This window comes from Scomber japonicus, chromosome 5 (assembly GCF_027409825.1).
Source record: "Scomber japonicus isolate fScoJap1 chromosome 5, fScoJap1.pri, whole genome shotgun sequence".
Classification (NCBI taxonomy): domain Eukaryota; kingdom Metazoa; phylum Chordata; class Actinopteri; order Scombriformes; family Scombridae; genus Scomber; species Scomber japonicus.
In genome coordinates, this window is record NC_070582.1 from 23,544,805 (window position 1) to 23,564,940 (window position 20,136).

At 40.2% G+C, this 20,136-nt stretch overlaps 1 protein-coding gene across 1 annotated transcript; it reads right to left on the bottom strand.

The window, feature by feature from the left end:
• Positions 1–6,954: 6,954 nt before the first annotated feature.
• Positions 6,955–15,000, bottom strand: tmem86a (transmembrane protein 86A). Its single transcript, XM_053319499.1, has 3 exons — positions 14,920–15,000; positions 8,886–9,150; positions 6,955–8,275 (listed from the first exon to the last, which is right to left on the bottom strand). The coding sequence occupies exons 1-3, from the start codon at positions 14,938–14,940 to the stop codon at positions 7,848–7,850; spliced, it is 714 nt and encodes a 237-aa protein (XP_053175474.1). The 5' UTR covers positions 14,941–15,000; the 3' UTR covers positions 6,955–7,847.
• Between the last annotated feature and the right edge of the window lie 5,136 nt (positions 15,001–20,136).

Sequence of the window (20,136 nt, forward strand, 5' to 3'; positions counted from 1 at the left end):
AACTTTGGCTAGGGTTTAAGTTTCAGGACAGTAGAAATATATACATCTGATTTTTGATTGCTTGTGATTGCTTTTTATTTGTTTAAAGTGCTGTTTTTCAACTCATAACTTGCTTGTTCTTGAGTTCCCTGGTTTGGGTAATACACAAAATGAACACTAGAGGTGAGCGTTGCTCCCATTTTTTTAATAGGCATTCTTCAGGAGCAGAGTGAGGTATGAGATTTTTACCAGTCAGCTCAGTGGCAGGTGAGTGTACTGTACTCATGGTACTCGTAGTAAGACATTTCTCCCTATAAAAGGATTTAAGGAAAAACATCATCATACATCATTACATCATTATTAAATCATCATTTAATATAACAGTCCAGAGTGCACTGTATCCCATACCAAAGTTCAAGAGGATGAGGACAGTTTGAAGAAAGAGCACTCTGCAATATATGCTACTAGTCGAAATCGCAACTCTCTTTGGGGTGTCCTGGTGGCTTAATTTGTTCATCTGTGTCTAATGTAACTTTTGAATCTTGGCATCAGCTTTAATCAAATACTGTTCTCTTTTTGTTACCACCACAGTTCACCCTAATGCAGTCCACTTAACAATTGAAATAAATTTAGAAGCCATAATTTGTCACAATACATAAGAGTTTAGCCACAAAGTATTAGGACACTGACATATTATTTTGTTATGGCACTGTAATCCAGCACATTATTGGATTTGAAATGAAAGTGAGGTTAAGACTCTGAAACTGAGTTTTAAGCGCTTTATCATGCACATCATCATCCCATCTTTTTCCCAAATAGTCTCTTGTTGCATAGAAGTGTACCTTTCACAGACATCAATCAATCTTTATTTGTATAGCGCCAAATCACAACAAAGTTATCTTAAGGCACTTCACACATAGAGCAGGTTCTAAACCGAACTCTTCTGGTTTTAATTTTAAAGAGACCCAACATTCCCACATGAGCAAGCACTTGGCAACAGTGGCAAGAAACAAACTCTCTTTTAACAGGAAGGAACCTCAGGCAGAACCAGACTCAGAGTGGGCGGCCATCTGCCTCAACCGGTTGGGGTAGAGAGGAGAGAGTGAGAGAGGAAGGATAGGAGAGAGAAGCACAATGAAAATCAACAATGAGGCTCGAAGGTCTGGGACTGGAATCTGTCATCCGGACGTCTACAGGCCCAGATTACCTGTGAGACGAGAAAGCACAGACAACTCCGGGGAAGAAGTTTAGGTTATTGAATGCATTAATAGTACATGAATGTTAATGAATATAGATAGATGGATGGATAGAGAGAGAGAGAGAGGAGGAGGATAGAGGAACTCAGTGCATCATGGGAGTCCCCCGGCAGTCTCCTATAGCAGCATAAGCTAAGAGCTCTAAGAGCCCTAACTATAAACTTTATCAAAAAGGAAAGTTTTAAGCCTACTCTTAAATGTAGAGAGGGTGTCTGCCCCCCGGACCGAATCAGGAAGATGGTTCTATAGGAGAGGAGCCTGATAGCTGAAGGCTCTGCCTCCCATTCTACTTTTAGAGATACTAGGAACCACAAGCAAACACTTGCTGTCTTCTCTGGTGGTGCTCTGACATGTCTGTATAGCAGGCATGTACACTTCTTGCTTGTCTCAGGGCTTTTTTCCCTTCAGTCTCAGGAAACGAAAACACATGCTCAGTTGGATTGAAGTCAGGTGATTGACTTGGCAAATTGAGATCCTTCCAGTATTTGGCATAACAATGGTTTGGTTGCCTTGTGTCTATTTGAAATGTATTTATTTGGATAAACCCCTTGAGATGCATTATCTCATTTTTGAGGGGGTCCATGTTTAGGTTTAAAGTCCTTTAACACTATACACTGTTAATCCAGTATAAATGTAATAGTAACTGTAACTCTGAATAACTTACCATAAAACTGTTTTAACATTTTTTGATCACAGTATATGACAGCTGCCTACAGGTTAAAGCCTCTTCTGACAGCCTCTGTGCAGGCATTTCCTTTGAGTGTTCTGCTGATACTTAAGAGTGGTCTGGTAAAGAGCTGTCAAACGGACAGAGAGAGGTTACAACCCCTCTCCATCCTGACGTCACTATGCTGGCTCACACAAAGTCCATTTCTATAGAGCCACCAGGGGACTGTCAGTGTTAAGTTGCCAGGTTCAAATCAATTAAGCACCAAACGGACGTCACTGGTACCTTCAGCCTCTTCGCTGCTCAGCTATTGCACAATAAGGTGGAAGTACTTTGGAGTGAAAGCCTGAATGTCAACAGAAGCTAAAGGCTGCTTCACCCAAACGGAACCACATACTCCAGCTTTTTCAGATCAGTTTCCCTGCTGTTTTATTGCATGGCATTTCCAACACAGAATGTAAATGGAGAAGTATTTTACAGAAGTGACTTTATTACAGTGTCTTCCTTTGTTCCAACTACCTTCAGATTTGTGTGGAGATATTGTTTTGTATTTCAGTGGAAGTGTGTGTGTCACCAAGCCTTGTCTTTATAAAGGCCATTACAGAGATGCCTTTAGTAGAAGACTGGAGTTCTTTGATGGTAAGACCTTGGCTGCGAATGAATGAGATGCATTTGGAGAGAACTGGCACAGTTCCTTCAGGAATAAACCATGGGAAGTGATGTGTGTGTATGTGCGTGTCACAAATGAGAGGGGAAAAGCAGACAGAACAAGAGAAAGCATGACGAAGACAGAAAAAAGGAAGCGAGTAAGACTCAATGGTAGCAGTCTGGGTTAGTTTCCACAGGTTGAAAGCCCATTTTCCATCTCACCCAGACAATAGCGTGCAGCGGTTACTAGAACAGAGGCCTCTGTTGTCCTCCAGTTCTTTCTGCCTTAATGGCACTTTAGCTGCTGAGGGCCAACAGCTTCTGTGGAAATGCACAACAACAGTTATAAATATCAGCTGACATTTTGAAAGCAGTAATTTTGATTCTGGAAACAGATAAACAAAAAAAGACTGATAGACAGTATGTTGAAGTTGCATTGTAATTGCATTTATTTCTCCAATAGATATTCACATTCATAGCAGTTTCACTACAGCAAAGAAACTATTTCAACTCTACGCTCATGAAGGGAAAAAAAATTGAAAAAGTGAAATCAAGGACAACAAAGGAAAATATATCATAGAATAAAACTAAGGGAGAAAAAAAGAGCATTTGTTCATAAAAGTCAAGTGATGCATTGCGACGGGCCTTCAATGAAATGGATCGAGTGTTCTGTGAAGACAAACCTTCCCACATTGACAGGAGAAAAAAGCTCTATGGGCTGCTTTTTCTGAAGATAAAAGAATAATCCTTTTAAAGAAGAAAAATGTTCATAAAAGTTGGTAACACTTCAAGAGCAATTTGTGCCTTTTTAAAGAAGAAAGCTGATTCTCTCAAGCGCTGATGCAGCACTTTCTTGTGCTTAAACCATCTATGTCAAAACAAAAACTGTCTTTAAACAGGAACTTCAGTTTTTTTCTGAAAGGAATAGATGGAAAGAGTATAGGAGCATATACTTTAAAGGATACAGTACACAACAATCCTTTGTTTTAAACACTATAGCTACTAGTGTTTAAGAGAGATTGACTGGCCTAACTCTGGGTACAGAAAAGTGCAGCTCACATAAAATTACAGAGAAAAGTTAGTATTGATTTACACACTTCCCATAAACACCTGGCCGTGTAGTGTGCACTTTTCCACTTTGTAGATTTATTTGCATTTAAACCTACTTGTCGTGCAACAGAAAAGATACACACACTTCACAGCTCTACGTTTCGAATGTCAACCGCTGCGTGGTGAGGGGCGCATAACCAGCAAAGGTTGCAAATCCATGATTACAAGAAACAACTAAGAAACACAAGGTAGACAGAAAACTTAAAAATAACTTATGCAGAGGACCAAATTAAACTATGGGTCTCTCTACTACAACAGCTACAGGTTCCAGCTCATTACTCATTACAGTGCAGGCCAGACCGTACTGGCCTCCCACAGCTCTCTCAGGTCCCTTTTGTTTGCACACACAAAGCTTAGAACAACAGGGCTGTTGACAGGCTGAGGTAAAGTGATGTGCCTGCTGGCCTGCCATCTGTGAGGGACAGGACAGTGGCTAGCAGGCCAGATGGAAAGGGAGTCTTCCCCTGTGTGTCATATTTCACCTCCTCACCTAATTCCAGCTACAGTATTGCTCCACAATAACCTCCTTCCTAAGTGGAAAGCCAAAAGCACTCCTGCACCAATGAGGGGGACCTCTATCTCCTGCAAAACAAAAGGGTGTTGGATACATGAGAGGGCTCTAATGTTAGCTGTGGATGATCCACTCAACAAAAAGAGCTCAGTTTTCTATTTGCTTTCAGCTTTGGTTATCTGTGCCTACGTCAGATAAAAGGAGAAATGATGAGAGAGTAAATATTAGAGCAAAATCCTCTAGATAGGCATAATAATAGGCAGCTTTCTCACTGCACTTTCCAAAGTCATGGAGAATTTCCAGAGTGTGGGTTGGCCAACAAAAATAATCTCAGAAATACTTCAGAGTCCCTTGGCATGGAGCCATTAGGACATAAGAACAAAAGTCAGTAGGCTTTATGTTGCAGAGGACAACGAAAGTAGTGCTTACATAAATTGCCCACATAATAAGGATGAGTAAGACTGCTCAACTCAATCTCATCATTCCCTCATGGTTTGACTTGAGGCTGAATACTGGAGTCAATCACGTTGACCAGAATCTCTCCTCTACTAAAACCGGATTTAAGACAGAATAAGCACACAAATGCAAGTCTGCCAACAAGTCCCTGTGGGTGTCTTTCAGCGCTTATATTAATCGTTGACAGAACATGTTCTGCTGGTGAGGTGGATGAGATGAGAAGAGGGGAGGTGGAGTGGTTCTGGGGGTCCAGGGCCTTGAAGGGATTCCCCAGCAAAAAGGGGAATCATTATTTTTCACTACAATTCCATCCATAAGTAACACAATGACAAGAGTGTATGACTATTTTGGTCATGTTTCATACACTTTCTGTAATAAAACATCTAAAAGCTCGTATCAAACTCTTATCAGATGGGCGAACATGGAACAAAATCTAATCAGATGGGCGTCCTAGACGTGAACTAGAATTACTGTGCTAAAAGGTACTTTCCAAGTAGGGATTTGCTGCAGACGAATGGTGGAAGGACAAATTAAAAAGAGGGAACGAAAGAAAAGTGGTCACATAGATGAAGTGAAAAAAGACTTCTGTCTGACAAAGCAGAAATATTGTGCTGACAAGCATGCTGACGGGTCTAAAGGAGATTGAAGAACTTTCTGGCAAAGCAGTAGTCAGGAATAGCTGCTCAGGCTGAAAAATGTCTTCCCCGGTAAACTAAGACTGTGCCCTGTTGTTGATGTATCTTATTAAAAAAACAAACAAAAAAAAACCCTTGATAAGTGTCACGATCATGGTCTGCCTGCAGATCTGTCATGGTCACTGAAGTGATGCATAAACACATTTTGGTGTGTGTGGTTTTTTGTGCATATGTGGGTGTATTACTGACAGCTATATGGGGTCATTGAACCCATAATACAGCACTGTTTATTTTCCATGCTCGTTTGTATACAGCACAATATATCATGTTTTGGTGCACTAAACATCTGTCAAAATAACCAAACTTGTCCCTTTGCTAATTTTATATAAATTATTATTACCTTATGATTGTAAGTGTATATGTGTCATAAAATTGCAGTGTACAAACGGTTAGTGGTATTAATCATAAAGGCAGCAACTTATACTTAATACTTAAGGTACGGTCAAAAGAAGGGAATAGAAATACTCCCTATTATGGTTACAATATACTTTACATCCCCCAGTTTGAATTAATCCAATTGAATACTAATTTCATCCGTAGTGAAAAACACTGGAACGTTGATTAGGGGTATGCCAGGTTTAAGGTCATTGGGAGAATACATGAAATATGTCCAGTAGTGTGTCTACTACATACGCATTTTCTGGCCTTGAGTTACTTCTGACTTGGTACACAAAGACATTCACTCGGACACATACAGCAAACACGTAGACAATACATACACTCTCACGCATGCACACACACTCAAAAACATGCATATATGCAGACATCTGAAGGGAGATATACTTTTTACGTTTTCAAAAAGACACTTCATTCGAACATTGAAAATATAAAGGTTTGCCAGATGGTGAAACAAATTAAATTTGAGAGTGGGGAATGTGTGATAGATGAAAGACAAAATATCAGGCAACCTGTCAGGGATTAGCTGCGGTGGATTTTGCTGGATTAAAGTTGATGAAGTGTCCTATGAAAAGGAATGAATGCTATAATGGGATAACTACTCTCTCACATGACAAGCCAGTTCCCTTGTCTCTGATTTTTTTCTTTTGCACAACCCGGTCAAGCTGCCCTGAGGCAATGTTTCTGTGCATGTCTTTGTGCATGTTATGAGTGGACACATGAACACACACACACGCACGATAAAACAAAGATTCCAGCCATTAACATTAGCCTTTTCTTTTCAGTAACCATAACATGGTCCAAGGCCAACGACAGCATGGGCTGGCTGATCTAGTCCAGCATTAAGAACCCCATGAACTTTTTCTAATAACTCAGCCAGCAGGAGCTGTAGGGGTCAGGTGTGTGCGCGTGTTGACATTTGCACCAATGAAGGAAAAACGGCTGGCAGTTAAAACACTATAAAATGCCTGAAGGACTTAACACCAAAAAGGAGTAGCAGGTGCACTGTACAGCATGTTATTATGTGTACAGAGGTCTGCTATGACTGCAAGATCTTCTGTGTTCTCTCTGTGACAGCAGGTCAACAAATCTCAGCAGGAAGAATAATCTATCTTCCACAGACAACCTTCACCTCCTGTAACGTAGTAAAGCTTCACAGTGGTTGCTGTAGTCATGCCACTTTCCCTCCTTGACTTTCTATTTCATTGCCTTATTTTTTGTCTCTGTCTTCCTGTCATTCTTTCGCTGTGCATCTAGTTAGGACATCCTAATAGAAAAAAAAAAGAATTAATCTGCAGAGACTAGGTGTGGATTTGTAGAGGATGCTAAATAGCAAAGTGAACAAAAGCGTAGTGGTTGCTGTGAATGAAATGAGAAGGACAGCAGATAATAAAACAGGTGTGAATATGCTCCTGGCTTTAAAAATAGCACCCTTAATTCACAGGAACACAGGGCAACAGAGTGAAAAGCCAAAGGTGGGCAAGTTGGTAAAAAAGAGAGAAACTCTCTCTTATTAACAAGGCAGTAAAACAGTTGTGAAAGCTTACAAATGTTAAATTGCATTATTGGACCACGTGAAGTCGACGTGTGTGTGTTGGGAGTCAGTGTGGTGACTGTGTGTGATGGGACTGTGTGGAAAGAGAGGTAAGAGTGTTAATCAAACACACAATGCGCACACAATCACTCTTCCACACACACTCTTCGAAGGTCCCCAGTGACATGCTCCCCTTAAGTTAAATCATAACAGTTAAAAGTAAAGTAATACTCTAGATAGCAGGTTAATATTACAACACTTGTCTCCATGGTAACTAGGTTAAGAGACAGCCGTTCTAGGATTAAAAGAGGCAGGTAGGACCGTTGTCGGAAGAGGCTGAGGAATACTATCATGCCTTCATGGTAAGAAGACAGGTGTTAGACTACCATACTAGTGGGGTAGTAGGGTGACAACCATGGGAAGGCTGTGGTGGAGCAGTCGCCATGGTAACAACGGTGTGGGGGCGCCACACTGAGATGAGGGCTGAGGGTTGGGGATCTGGCAGTGAGATATGTCCATAATCACTCAGGGCCGAAGGGGGAGCGGCTGCCACCTTCCCAGACTCGTGGCAGGTTGCTTTGGAGACAGCGGTTCCTCATGTTCTCTTCCTGGCCACCTCCACATCCTGGCACTCAACGGCCGAAAGTGCTATCAGCATCTGTGCAGCGTAGTAGGTGGCCATGATGATGGCGCGTGAATGGGGCACAGGGAAGCAGAACTTGTTGACGGCGATGGTGAGGTCGGAGACCATGAAGAGCATGGCGCCCAAGCAGGCTGACAGCTTGGTCCAGGTCCACAGGTCGTTGGTCAGCTGCAGGCCTGCAATGGCCCTCCAGCCCATGAAGCCGATCAGAGCTATGTAGACAGCCACCAAGTAGGTGAAGGGGCCGGACAGATAGGGATACAGCAGCATGTAGCTCAGACTAGACACAGCAGTGATCACCAGGCCAGCACGCATGTTAATGGGCTTCATCCCAAAGGCAGACGAGTAGAGGATGTGGGTGATGGCAAACATCAGAAGGCCTGTGAAATAGTGTATAAATAGTTCACAAAGTTTAGATATGATCCAACAAAAGAGTATCTATTTATCCAATGTATCATAAAATCTCATTTAAAAAATGATCAGTTAAAGCATGATACGAGATGAAGAGATAAGCAGCTCCTACGTCATTATGGGATAATTCATGTTCATCACAACCCACTGAAGGCCTTATATTTTTTGTTTTGGCTATTGTTTCAGTTGGGTATAATACCTTTGTACTCACCAAAGTTATTTCTAAGACCTGGGATATTGCAACAACAGCAACAAGTCACAACACGAGTAGTCAGAAGATCAAATAACTTGGAAACAAGCCAACAGTTAAGTCAGATTTGCTGCCTTGCAAATTAACTTTTGGTAAAATTGAAAGTGAGTGTTCCAAAAAGGCAGTAATGATCCCTTGTTTCACAGCTAACCTGGGAGTCTGTTTAAAAAGTGTCATTAGACCACCTGACTACACCTGCTTTAACTAACGATGGCCAAAATTACAACAACAAAAAAATTATATACTGAATTGTCCTTTAAGATGTAAAATCCATACAAAAGAGGATAGTGCTGCAGATGTGACAATCAGAGTGTAAACTTTCTCCTCACCGTGGACGAAGTAGCCTTGTTCCTGCCAGATAAGAAAGGCATCGCCCAGAGCAGAGAAGATGAGGCCGGCCAAGATTTTGCGTGCGCTGGAGTGAGCACCTAAGAAGCTGAAGCCGTGGGCCAGTAAGAACACCCAGAGGCAGAAGATGGGCAGACATTTGATGAGTGCACTAAACCAGGATGGACTCGAAGTGGGCAGCCACAGGACAAAGTACACACAGGTCGCCTTGAAGAATGGCACCAGCTTGGGGCCTTCGCTCTTGACCTGAAAAGCAGATTAAATATTTACATTAATAATAGAGTCATAGCTAGCTGGTTGCCCTTACATAAGGTGATTTTATTCACTGAGTCAGACACAATGGTCACTCTGCCTTAAACTACATTTATTAGAAAAGCCATTATCTCATAGCAGAGTCCATGAAATATAACACAGGGAGCAATAATCTAAAAACAGTCAGCACTTTAAAGTAAATCACTTCTTATTTGGAAGAGCATTTTGGGTGAGGACTGGAATAACCTTTGGCTTCCTCTGTGTTGTCACTAGTTTACATCACAATGTCAGACATGCACGTGTTTTGTGGCTGAGGCGAAACTCAGCAGAGACAGCGAGCAGAAGGGGAAATTCACAAAGCTCCCACACTCCTCTGACTCCTTGTAACCTTTTCTTTTCTTCTTTTTTTGGCTCACTTCCCATCACACTTTTATCCTCTACTCGCCTACTATCTTTTCCGCATCTCATGTTCTTGAGAACTGTGTAGCATATTCAAGTCTCCCATTTCTTCCTCCCAACTGTGTCACTGGTCGTATCTCTTTCTATTTAAACAGATGAGGCCCAACAGGGTCACGTAAAAACAAGAGCTAGAAAGAGATTTCATAACACCTCTGGAATGACCGTCCACCTGTGCTTCTGAGAGTCAAAAGTCTTGAAAAATCAGGGAAGGAGAGCAAAGTTGAGTTTGGGGGGGAATGAAGTAAGTGAGGGTTCACTCGAGCTTAGATCACTGGAGGATAGATAAGGAGGATCAGAGGGAGATGTGGATGGGAGGAAGACAAAGGGGGTGCAGTGCAGCAGGGAAAGGGTTGAGAGAGGGGAGTGGGGGCTGGGACTGTTTACCGGAGGCTGTTTTGCATCTCTCTCCATAAACATTCTGTGGAAACATAAAGTGATGCAAACCAAAGCGATGCTGCGACTGCACTGGTCACGAAAGAATAAGTAAGTAGGGCAGGGGAAGGGAAGCGGGAGGATGTGTAGCTTTATAAGAGGGGGAGTATCAAATGACAGCTGGTTTTAGGAGTGGGCAAGTGAGTAGGGGGGAGAGAAGAGAGGTGAGAAAAGAATGAGGGGTCACTCTAGTTCATACACTTTATGCTTCTTAGAGGAGGGGAGGAAGGGGAGGCCCCTTTATTGCACAACTGCTCAATAGAACAACCGACCAAATTACATTATAGGAGCAAGCACGATGTTTCAGTGACCCCACACCTACCCTGGTGTGCTTAATTTGACTATCACACAAACATGCAAAAACAACCCTACCAGCTGTTATCTACTGTGATAAATGCCTCCAATTAGTGACTATAAGCATTACTTGAAGCTAATTCATATTTAATTGTCTCAAGCAGACTACAAGTATGTACATTGTTATTTGCCATATTCTCAAAATGCTTCTGCTAAGGCTCCTCCTGACCAAATCTAAAAAGTCAGTCCAGTTTTAGCTGAACTACACTGGTTCTGTATCATTTAGCTAGTGTGATTATATATACACAATTCTAAACAACTGGCTGCCCTGTTGTTTTAAGAGGCTCCACATTCACATAGTTCCTCTATTGCTGTTTTGGACGACGTTCAAAACCAGAATCCTAAGAAAATTGGACATTTCATTTTCAGCTCTGCTGCCAAACTGTGGAATATCATGTACAACTATATCAGATAGCTTTCAACTAGCCCTTAACTTGCTGTGTTTTCCTGTTTCTGTACCGTCAGTTAGTATTTGATATTATTATTATTATTATTACTGCTGTTATTCTGTACCTATTTATTGTTCAGTGTACTAAGTTTGTTTACTTTGAACTACTGTAAATTCTTTATGTAAAGGGTGACGTCTAACACAGCTTTATTGTTATGGGCTTCACTGTTTGATAACTGTTACAATGGCTTTCTTTTCCTGTGTTTGTGTATGTATGTTTATTTCATTTTCTCATTGATCTTATACAAGTGTGAGCTACATAACAGGTTTGGCACTATCACCATCAGTATCAAAATAAGCTGGTATATTATAGCTATGCAGAGGAATTTTTCCAGTGAGGCAAAACTATACCAAGGTGTATTCTCTCCATTATGCACTTTGCCTGGCCATCATAATGCAACTGGAACTGGAGACATACATTAAGATTAAAGACAGTCTAGTGTGTGTGCATGTGTATGTGTGTGACAGTATGGGCAGTCTACTGCTCCATGAAGACGAAATGTGTGCCAAGCAGATATAGACTAACCTGGCTGTATTCCCAGACTAGCCAATATCAAAAGTCTGTTTATCCTGCCATGGGTGGCTACTTAATGCAAGCAGAGGACACAGGAAAACAACATATTTCTAAGTGACTGTTTCAAGCACTGTCATTACACTTGCTTTGACTGATATCTGCGAGCAAAGGCAGAATGAAATATACGATAAATAATCAATTCATCAGTATCAGTGTCTGCTGATGGGTCTGCAGTGTTGGAATACAGATTACAGGGAGGAAGGTGGGAGGAAGTCAGAGATTCCCATAACCTTTGGTCCTATTCATGCTGTGTTTGAGCCATGCTTTATTGTTTCCCCTTCCATTGTTTTTCGTGTAAACTTAGGATACCTACACAATGAGAACACAGCTGTGTTAGGAGAAAGACAAGACTTAAAACAGCTCTGAGGACCTATATAGAAAAGCTATAGAAAGCTTTCAAACCTTCAAACAAATGTTTATCTGACTGCTTTCCTTATATGTCTAACAGTATTCAAATTATAAATGGGCCATGTGTGTCAATCTGGTTTAATTATCACTGTACTTTATGATGATATTGTTCTTCTCTAATACATGGCTCCACATTTGATTAAGCTGAAAGCTGTTCCATCACGAAGGCCTAATTGCCTGCTGGAATTCTTAAACTGGTCTACAGTGGGTGTAATGTTTTCATATCTCCTGTTTAATGTCTTGTTTCTTGTGCTTCTTGTCGAGGTTTTGCGGCGCTGTATTGTCCCATCTGTAACCAACTCCACTCACATTGATTGAGGCGTCAGTTTGTCTGCAGGGACACTGAAAGGGATATTAGTGACTATGTTGCCTGTGTGACAGTCAGCTGTCACCAGCATAAAAGAACAGAACACACTGCCTCGTTTGGGAGGCAAACGAAATGAATCATTATGTTATAACGCGATGGTCTGCATGATCGCATTATAAATAAAGGCTGTTTGCTGTGCCGTGACACAGCTGACTGACTGTAAACACCTGCTTCACATGCCCCCTGTTAAAGAATAATATAGTTAATGATTGACTGCGTGGTCACTAACCAACAGTAAAGTCTGTTTTTTTGTTGTGGGAATGAATAGCAGGATGGAGTGGCTCCCTTTTCCAAAATAACCTTGTGTGCACTATCCTTCTGCAGCACCCACAGACCAACAAAAGCTCCACATTGAAGCAGTAAATAACATCTAATCAGGATGGTGTCTATTCAACCACTCTGGGCCATATGCTAGTCAAGTGTCAGGAACATGATACACAGAAACATATTAAAGACCTGTAAATGCATGCGTTTGGCTGAGGTGAACTGTAACATAAGTATGGTCCTAGCAGGCTCTGCTGGCATGTGAGTCATGACTCACAATGTTATTTCTATGCAGCATCACACAACACTGTTTCCTTCCATCTTACAGCTGCCTTGACTACATGGATAGGTACACTACGCGCAAAGGTTCTTCCATACAAATAAATACCCTTTGTGACATGGCCTATGCTTTACTATTTATAAACGCTTATCTTTTCTGAAGTAAATGATTTGGTAATACTCAGTGGAGCAATTGTCAGATGTCTCCACGGTCATATCAATAAAACCAGAGAGGAACGTGATGCTGCTGCTGTGTCTCTGGGCTGCAGCAGACACCTGCCAAAAGATTCAGTCCACATTAGTTAAGGCCAGTATGTGCTGGTGTGAGACTGCATGTGCTCTGAGTACTTGATTCTACATCATCTGTAGAGGACAAAAGGGTAATAAATTCCTTGAAATGCTGAACCAGTCTGCTCACCAGATGGCATGGAGCATGGTGGTGTTTATCAAAATCTCATTTAGAGCAACATATAAAAAGTAGGTATTAATATAGTTGCATTTTTAAAAGAAGTATATAAATGAAAAAGAACACGTGGGTTGATTTTTTCTTTCTACAGTGGATTTGATGTTTTAATGACATTAAAATCCTTGAAGCTGCTTGCCTGCTTTATTCTTTAAAACTGTATTGTGGAGAAGAATATTTTCCCTTCTATCTATACATATATGTCTTCATCTCTGACAGCACATGCCTCTACATTTCACTTTCACTGTTACCTGGCGCCACGGCTTAGAATAAGTTAGTATCTTAATGAAAACTCAATAACCTACATAGCATCATCATCATTATCATCACTACAGCAACCAGTCTGTATGGCAAGCATTCCTCCACACGACACAGCCTCCTCATCATGATTTACTGAAGCTAAGTTACAGCACAAGTTGCTTCATGGTCCCTGCAAAAGGGGTAACATTTCATAGCATCTTGGAAAAAATAAGAGCAGTAGTTCCCAACCTTTTTGACCTGTGAGCCCTTGTCTTGATTCATTGGTTAATCTTCATCTTGTCCATATATGGAAACTATTTTTTGAACTTCCCCGTGGTTCAAAGTTATATCTTCAAATGTCTAGTTTTGTGACTAACTGTCCAAAACCCAAAGATATTCAGTTCATTTTCATGTTCCTCAAAGAAAGCAAGAAATCGTCACATTTGAAAGACTGAAACCAGTTTTTTTTCATTTGTACTTATAAAATGACTAAAAGGATTATTTTATACTATTAAGATAGTTGCTGATTAGTCTTCTGTCAACTAACCTTGCAGCTCTAGAAAGCTGACTTATTTTGTTTTATTTGCATAGCTTGTAGAGGCTTGAGGAAGTAAAAATACAGAAACCCACAAGTAACAAAGCAGAAACTACAAGAAAGCTTTACAAAATTAAAAAAAAAACTTCTGTATCCTATCCTGTCCTATCATCTCATGGCCCCTTTAATGAATCCAGCGACCCCTTGCAGGGGTCCCGAACCCCAGGATGGAAACCACTGAGGATGCTGGGGCAAGTTAAATGATTATGTTGCTGTCAAATTGGCCGATTTCCTTCAGTGGCACTTAAGTCTATGATAGAGTTAACAGACAGGCTAAACGAAAGAGACTATGTAAAGCTAAAGCTACAGTACAGGACACTAAAAGAAAGCCTGCGCATGCGTTACTAGAGGGGTACTAGGAAGAAAAAACACACACAAAAAGGTCGTCACATGACAGCTTTTTTTTTTAGTCGGGGGTCTGCTTTTGGAAATGTGTAGAAACATCCTTCTGTATTGTTGAATATGGAGAAAGGAAAAAGCGTGAACAGTCGCTGCTATAATGTGCAATGACGAGAAAACACACTGAGCAGAAAAGTTGTCAGACATACAGATGCTCAGTTTTAAAGAACAGCCTGTTAACAGCGTGGGTGTCCTTTAAAACATGTTCAATTTAGCTAACACACAGTCCTGTTCACTGGTAATTACATTATCACCTCAACAGCATGGCTATGCTATGCTATGAATAATTACGCAACTAAAAAAAGAAGTTAAACGCTTAATTAGTAACTCGAGGCTGTCGACAATGACCATTAAATGACGGAGGCATTCGTAATAGTGATGGACCGTGTTGTTTTCGGGAAGCGTTTAGCTAAACTAGCAGCCGCTGTTATTCCTGTTTCATGAAGGAAAATGTCACCGCTGACCTGGAGCGGATACTCACCACGGTAACCGGAGAAACCATCTCTCCCTCGGTGGTGTCGGTGTCCCTGAATAGATATATTCTATCTAAATGTAGTTTGGGGGCTCCAGTTTATATACCTCTGTGTGAGGGATGCCGATTTGTTTTTGTCTCTCTCTCCGGTGGGCGGGTCGCGACGTCCAGTGGGAGGTGACGGACCAACCGTAACTTTCAGGGCTGTCACCGTTGACCAATAGGAGCGCAGAGTGGTGGTCCGGGGGCGGGACTTAAACACGGGACGCCCCCAGTCAGCTGTTTACATATCAGAGCAGATGGCCTTTATTTACATTTGGGAGAATTGAGCTTGTTGGTAACATTTGTTTCGAGCATGTATTTCATTATGTTACAACAATCCTGTGTTACAGATATCCTCCTCATGTGTTAGAAATCAGACTAAAAACGCTGGGAAGCATTCAGAGAAATATGCATCATCTAATGGTTTTGATAATGAGTGTTTTAGCTATGGATGGGCTATCCACTCAGTTTGTCTGAATCACCAAACGTTTTCAAATGATGACACATTATGTTTATTTTATTTAATGTTTATTTGTGTAGGGACAAGTGCTACATACTACAGCATGTCTTGCCTAATCTAGCTTGCAGTTCCCATGACTAGATGGGCTTTTAAAATACATGACGCTCAACAGTTAAGTCTCAATAAGACATATACATACTTTTAACCTTAAAAAACAAAACTTAATACATAGCCTATGCTCACATTACTACAAAGTACATACAAAGCAGCACAAACACAAGCAACTCACAAATATACCAAAATTCAGAATGTATAGTTTTTCTTTTTTTCTGTGCATCTTTGTCTTTTAGCTCTTTTGTTATGTCACTGCTATACTTTCATTGACTAAACCAGTGGTTCAAACTCTGAACATGAATCAAATATGTAGGACACTAAACATGATACAGATATTCAGAGGGAGGGAGGGTGAGAGAGAGAGAAAGGGAGCGAGAGAGAGAGAGAGAGAGAGAGAGAGAGAGAGAGAGAGAGAGAGAGCATCAGGCTAATTTTCAACTGCTGTCCTTTTGGCAAGGTGTAGTAACCATTAAAAACAGTTTATTTATTTTTTTTGGTCCGTGGCTTGAACTACCGGAAACAATCAGTGTACTTAACGTAGCCTATTTGTTCTTTACTGAAGTATTACATTTTTATTAAACCTCTACGTTTCAGATGGAAATGTTTTCTTTTAATTCCTCTTAATTTGTTTTTACGCGACAGTATACGAAAGTGAATTAATTAAATGTGATACATTATTTACACTACACCACACATTATTACACTAAAATACCATTCTGAAAGTGGACATTCTACACTTAACTTTAATGAGGAGGGAATTGCAAATATTTTTCAGGGAGCACTGGGGACACTTAACATTTCTCAAGTAGTCGAGATTGAATAAGTGCAGTATCCACAGTGGTAGCGACATCATGTGGTGAAAACATGTCAAAATCAATTGTGGATGGAACTTCCGTAAAGAAACCAGGGACATGCCAGCCACACACACACATACAACAGAATTAACGGATTAGGTCCAAGTGAAAGTAATGTGAATAAATGTGAAAGTCACAATATACATATAATCACTACTCTGGCTTATGATTTGGCATTTTTAAAGAATATGTGGTATAGCCTAGTCTACTTTCTAGTTACACATGATTTACTAACAATAAACAACTAATAATGACAATTTTAATTGTTTTAGTGTGAAACAAATTTCACAGCTATGTTTCGTTCGCCATGGATCAAACGTCATACAATGATGGTTTCAAGTATTAAACAATTTTATGAAACAAATGAACTGGACTGATTCACTGACGTTCATTTTTACAAAGTGCACTGCAAACAGACTGTTGATCACCCTTTCAGACAGAACTTATAATAATAGGCTACATATGACTACGTCCTCATCAAACAAGGGTCCGTGTATCTTTTGGTCATTAGATTTTCTTTTCAGGAACGTGTAGCCTATTGAAAAATGATGATTTTCGTCTTAAAACACAAAAGATTAAATTAAAAGACGAGCTGTTTTTTTTCTTTTTCCTGGTCAAAAAGGGAAGAGCAGAAAAATTTAAAAATTGGTTTGATTTTCTTTTCATATTTAGAATAATAGAAACAAAAAATGGCAAGTTTTCTCATACTCTGAGACCGAATGTCGTCATCAAGGCTAAAGCGAAATAAAGATTAAAAATAAAAAAATAAAAATGTCCGTGTCGGGAAAAAGTAGTTAACTAACCGACAGACCTTCATTTCTATATATCAAAGAGAACGGCTGCAGGTGGCGACAAATCCCCCGCTGACTCACTACAGCTGAAAAAACAGCTGAGATAAAGGAAATAACAACTGCTTACCTGTCGAAATAAAACATATTCAGACGGGAGAGTCAAATTACGCACAGTGCCGAAATATTGAATTTAAATAACAAAGTAAACCTACTGCTCAGATCCTGAAACCTCTAAATTAGTACCTCAGACGAATTAACATTATTTTTACACCCCCCCCCCCCCCCCCAACCACCGGAGTAACACGTCATCAGGAGGGATTCCCACCCGATGACCGAACTGCTGCCTGTACTTTTTGAACTGCCTATATTTTGCCCGAATTGTCCTTGTGATTTCAGTCAGTGCTCAAGGGCCAAAGCAACATGTGGACTCAGCAAAACTCTACACAATCCCTGATCTTTTGCTGAGGGATGTGGAAAAGTTTTGCTTTTCGGGTAAGTGGTTATTATAATAAAGTAAAAAGTGTGTCTCCACAATCACATGGTTCACTTTGGACTTATCAGGTGGAAAAATAAGAAAGTATTTCCTATCCTTCATTTATCAGCTAAATATTGATCAACTGCAGAACTGGAACCATTTCACACCCACATCTTGATGTACACTGAGGTCTGAATTTTTAACCATCATGTCCACAGACAGGCCAGCAATGAAAAACAGGGATGGTGTGGTACAAAAACGTTTGCTGTGTTTTAGCTTTAGGTAAGTCTGAAACAAAGAGTCTAGGAAATGTGTTTTTTATGCTGTTGCAGTTCCAAAGGATGACAGTTACTTGGCAGACACGAGCCAGACAGCTGGCTGATGATGAGGGGATGCCCAGGAACAGGGCGATGCAGCTCTCAGACCCATGTTAGTTCAAGTTTGTTTCAGGAGTTCCAGTCCTGACCATAGAGCAGCTCCTGGAGCATCATTTATAGCGTATGCTGAAGTTAGCAGGAGACTTCGAGCAGGTAAACTGACATCTTTTACTCCAGCAACAAACCTCAACAAACCAGCAAGGCACCTACACCAAACTATAGGAGCTGCATTTTAATAAACACATTCAATTTGACCAGATTCATGTAAATACAAGTAGATACATCTATCATGCATGCATGTGTAATCAGGCTGCTAATTCCTAAACTGGTGTTGTTGTTTTTGACACCAAAGGTACCACGATAATCTCAAGCAGTCAACCAGAAAAGCAGCCATCCAATCAACCAGGCAAATGAAAGGATAACCTTGATTGGAGATGGACACTACCTTAACAGTATATATGTTATTTTAAAGTTTGACATTTTATTTGTCATGCTTGTGGTTGGTAACTCTTTCAAGTAGAGAGCTGACATAAAGTAATAAAACAAAGTTTTGTAGCATCTTGTCTGTCACGCTTTTGGATTTATCTGTATTCAGCTTTGGTAATGTTATTACAGATAGTTACGAGTTTTAAGCAGTTCAATGTGATACAAACCAACTTTAAAACTTACTTTCAGACCCTAATACTTACTTCAACACTAGTCCTATCACTTAACTAAAACCTTTTATACTTTAATACTCAGCAAATACTTACTGTGTAATTATCTTGATGTCTTGAATACTTCAGATCCACCCAAATATTTACCTCAGAACAGATTCTAATGCTCCTCCCTATTCATCGACAAAGAAGAAGAAGAAGAAGAAGAAGAAGAAGAAGAAGAAGAAGAAGAAGAATGTTATCACCAGACACCCTCATCTGAGAATGGCAGTCTTTTGTTGTTGCGTTCTCTGACTGTGAGGCCAACTACAACCTGGGCCGTGCAGCCCGTGCCACGGTGCCAGAACACAAGTTTTTAAGTAATCTGATTACTTGTGATTGGATTACTCTCCCAAAAGTAATCTGATTATCTTTGTAATACCACTATTTAACTTCCAACAAGTAATTACCTTACTTGTTCCATTACGCTGATACAGTTTAAAACTATTCAACTTTAATCTCACTGTATCTTTTATGAAACCATGTGACAGTTAGCTGCAGTTGCACTTTTAGAGGGTACTATAATGTATTTGGGAGGATACAAAATAAGTATTAGGCTACATCACTTTGTCTTATATAACTGCAAATATCTGTGCCAAGGTAAATATGATGATCGAGCTCTGACATTTCTGGTAACAAGGTCACTCTGGTCTCACAAAAACCACCAAACTGCCCAGATATTAGAGGAGGATCACTTCCCAAACGTTTTTACTTAAACATATTTTCAGTCACTAAATAAACAAGATTATTAATTAAACTTAAAGATTTAAAATCTACCCATGACTGAGCAAAGCTGTTATTTTGGCTGGCCTGGCTCAGTTGATTTTGATAACTATCCAGCTGTTTTTGCACCCTGTTATCGTCATCACCTCATTGATATAATGGGGTGGACACAATATTAGAAATCCCTGTCCGTATGTTGCACTACACTTCAACAGTAGTAGAATCTGGCACCTTTAAAATAATCATAGATTTGAAACAACAATTTTAAAAAAAGTGAAAGACACAGACAGGATTAAAAAATAAGAATTATTGCGCTCTTGCCTTGATGACAACATCCAGTCGAAGAATATGAGAAAACGTCCTTATTTGTTTCTGTTTGCCAGTGATTTTATTTTTTTATTATTCTAAATTTGAAAATAAAATCAAAACACTTTTAACATTTCTGCTCATCCCTTTTTGAAAAAGAAAAACAGCTCGCATTTCAATGTAATCTTTTGTATTTTAAAACGAAAATCAAATAGTCACTCGTTTTGTGTTTTTCAGTAGGCTACTCGTTCCTGAAAAGAAAATCAAATGACCAAAAGACGGCTGATTAACCTATAATGTCTCTGTTAACCGTACTTGGTGACTGGCACAGACGGAAGTACGTAGCAGTGAATCCTCTCACTTCCTGAGAGCTCTCTGGACACATTGAT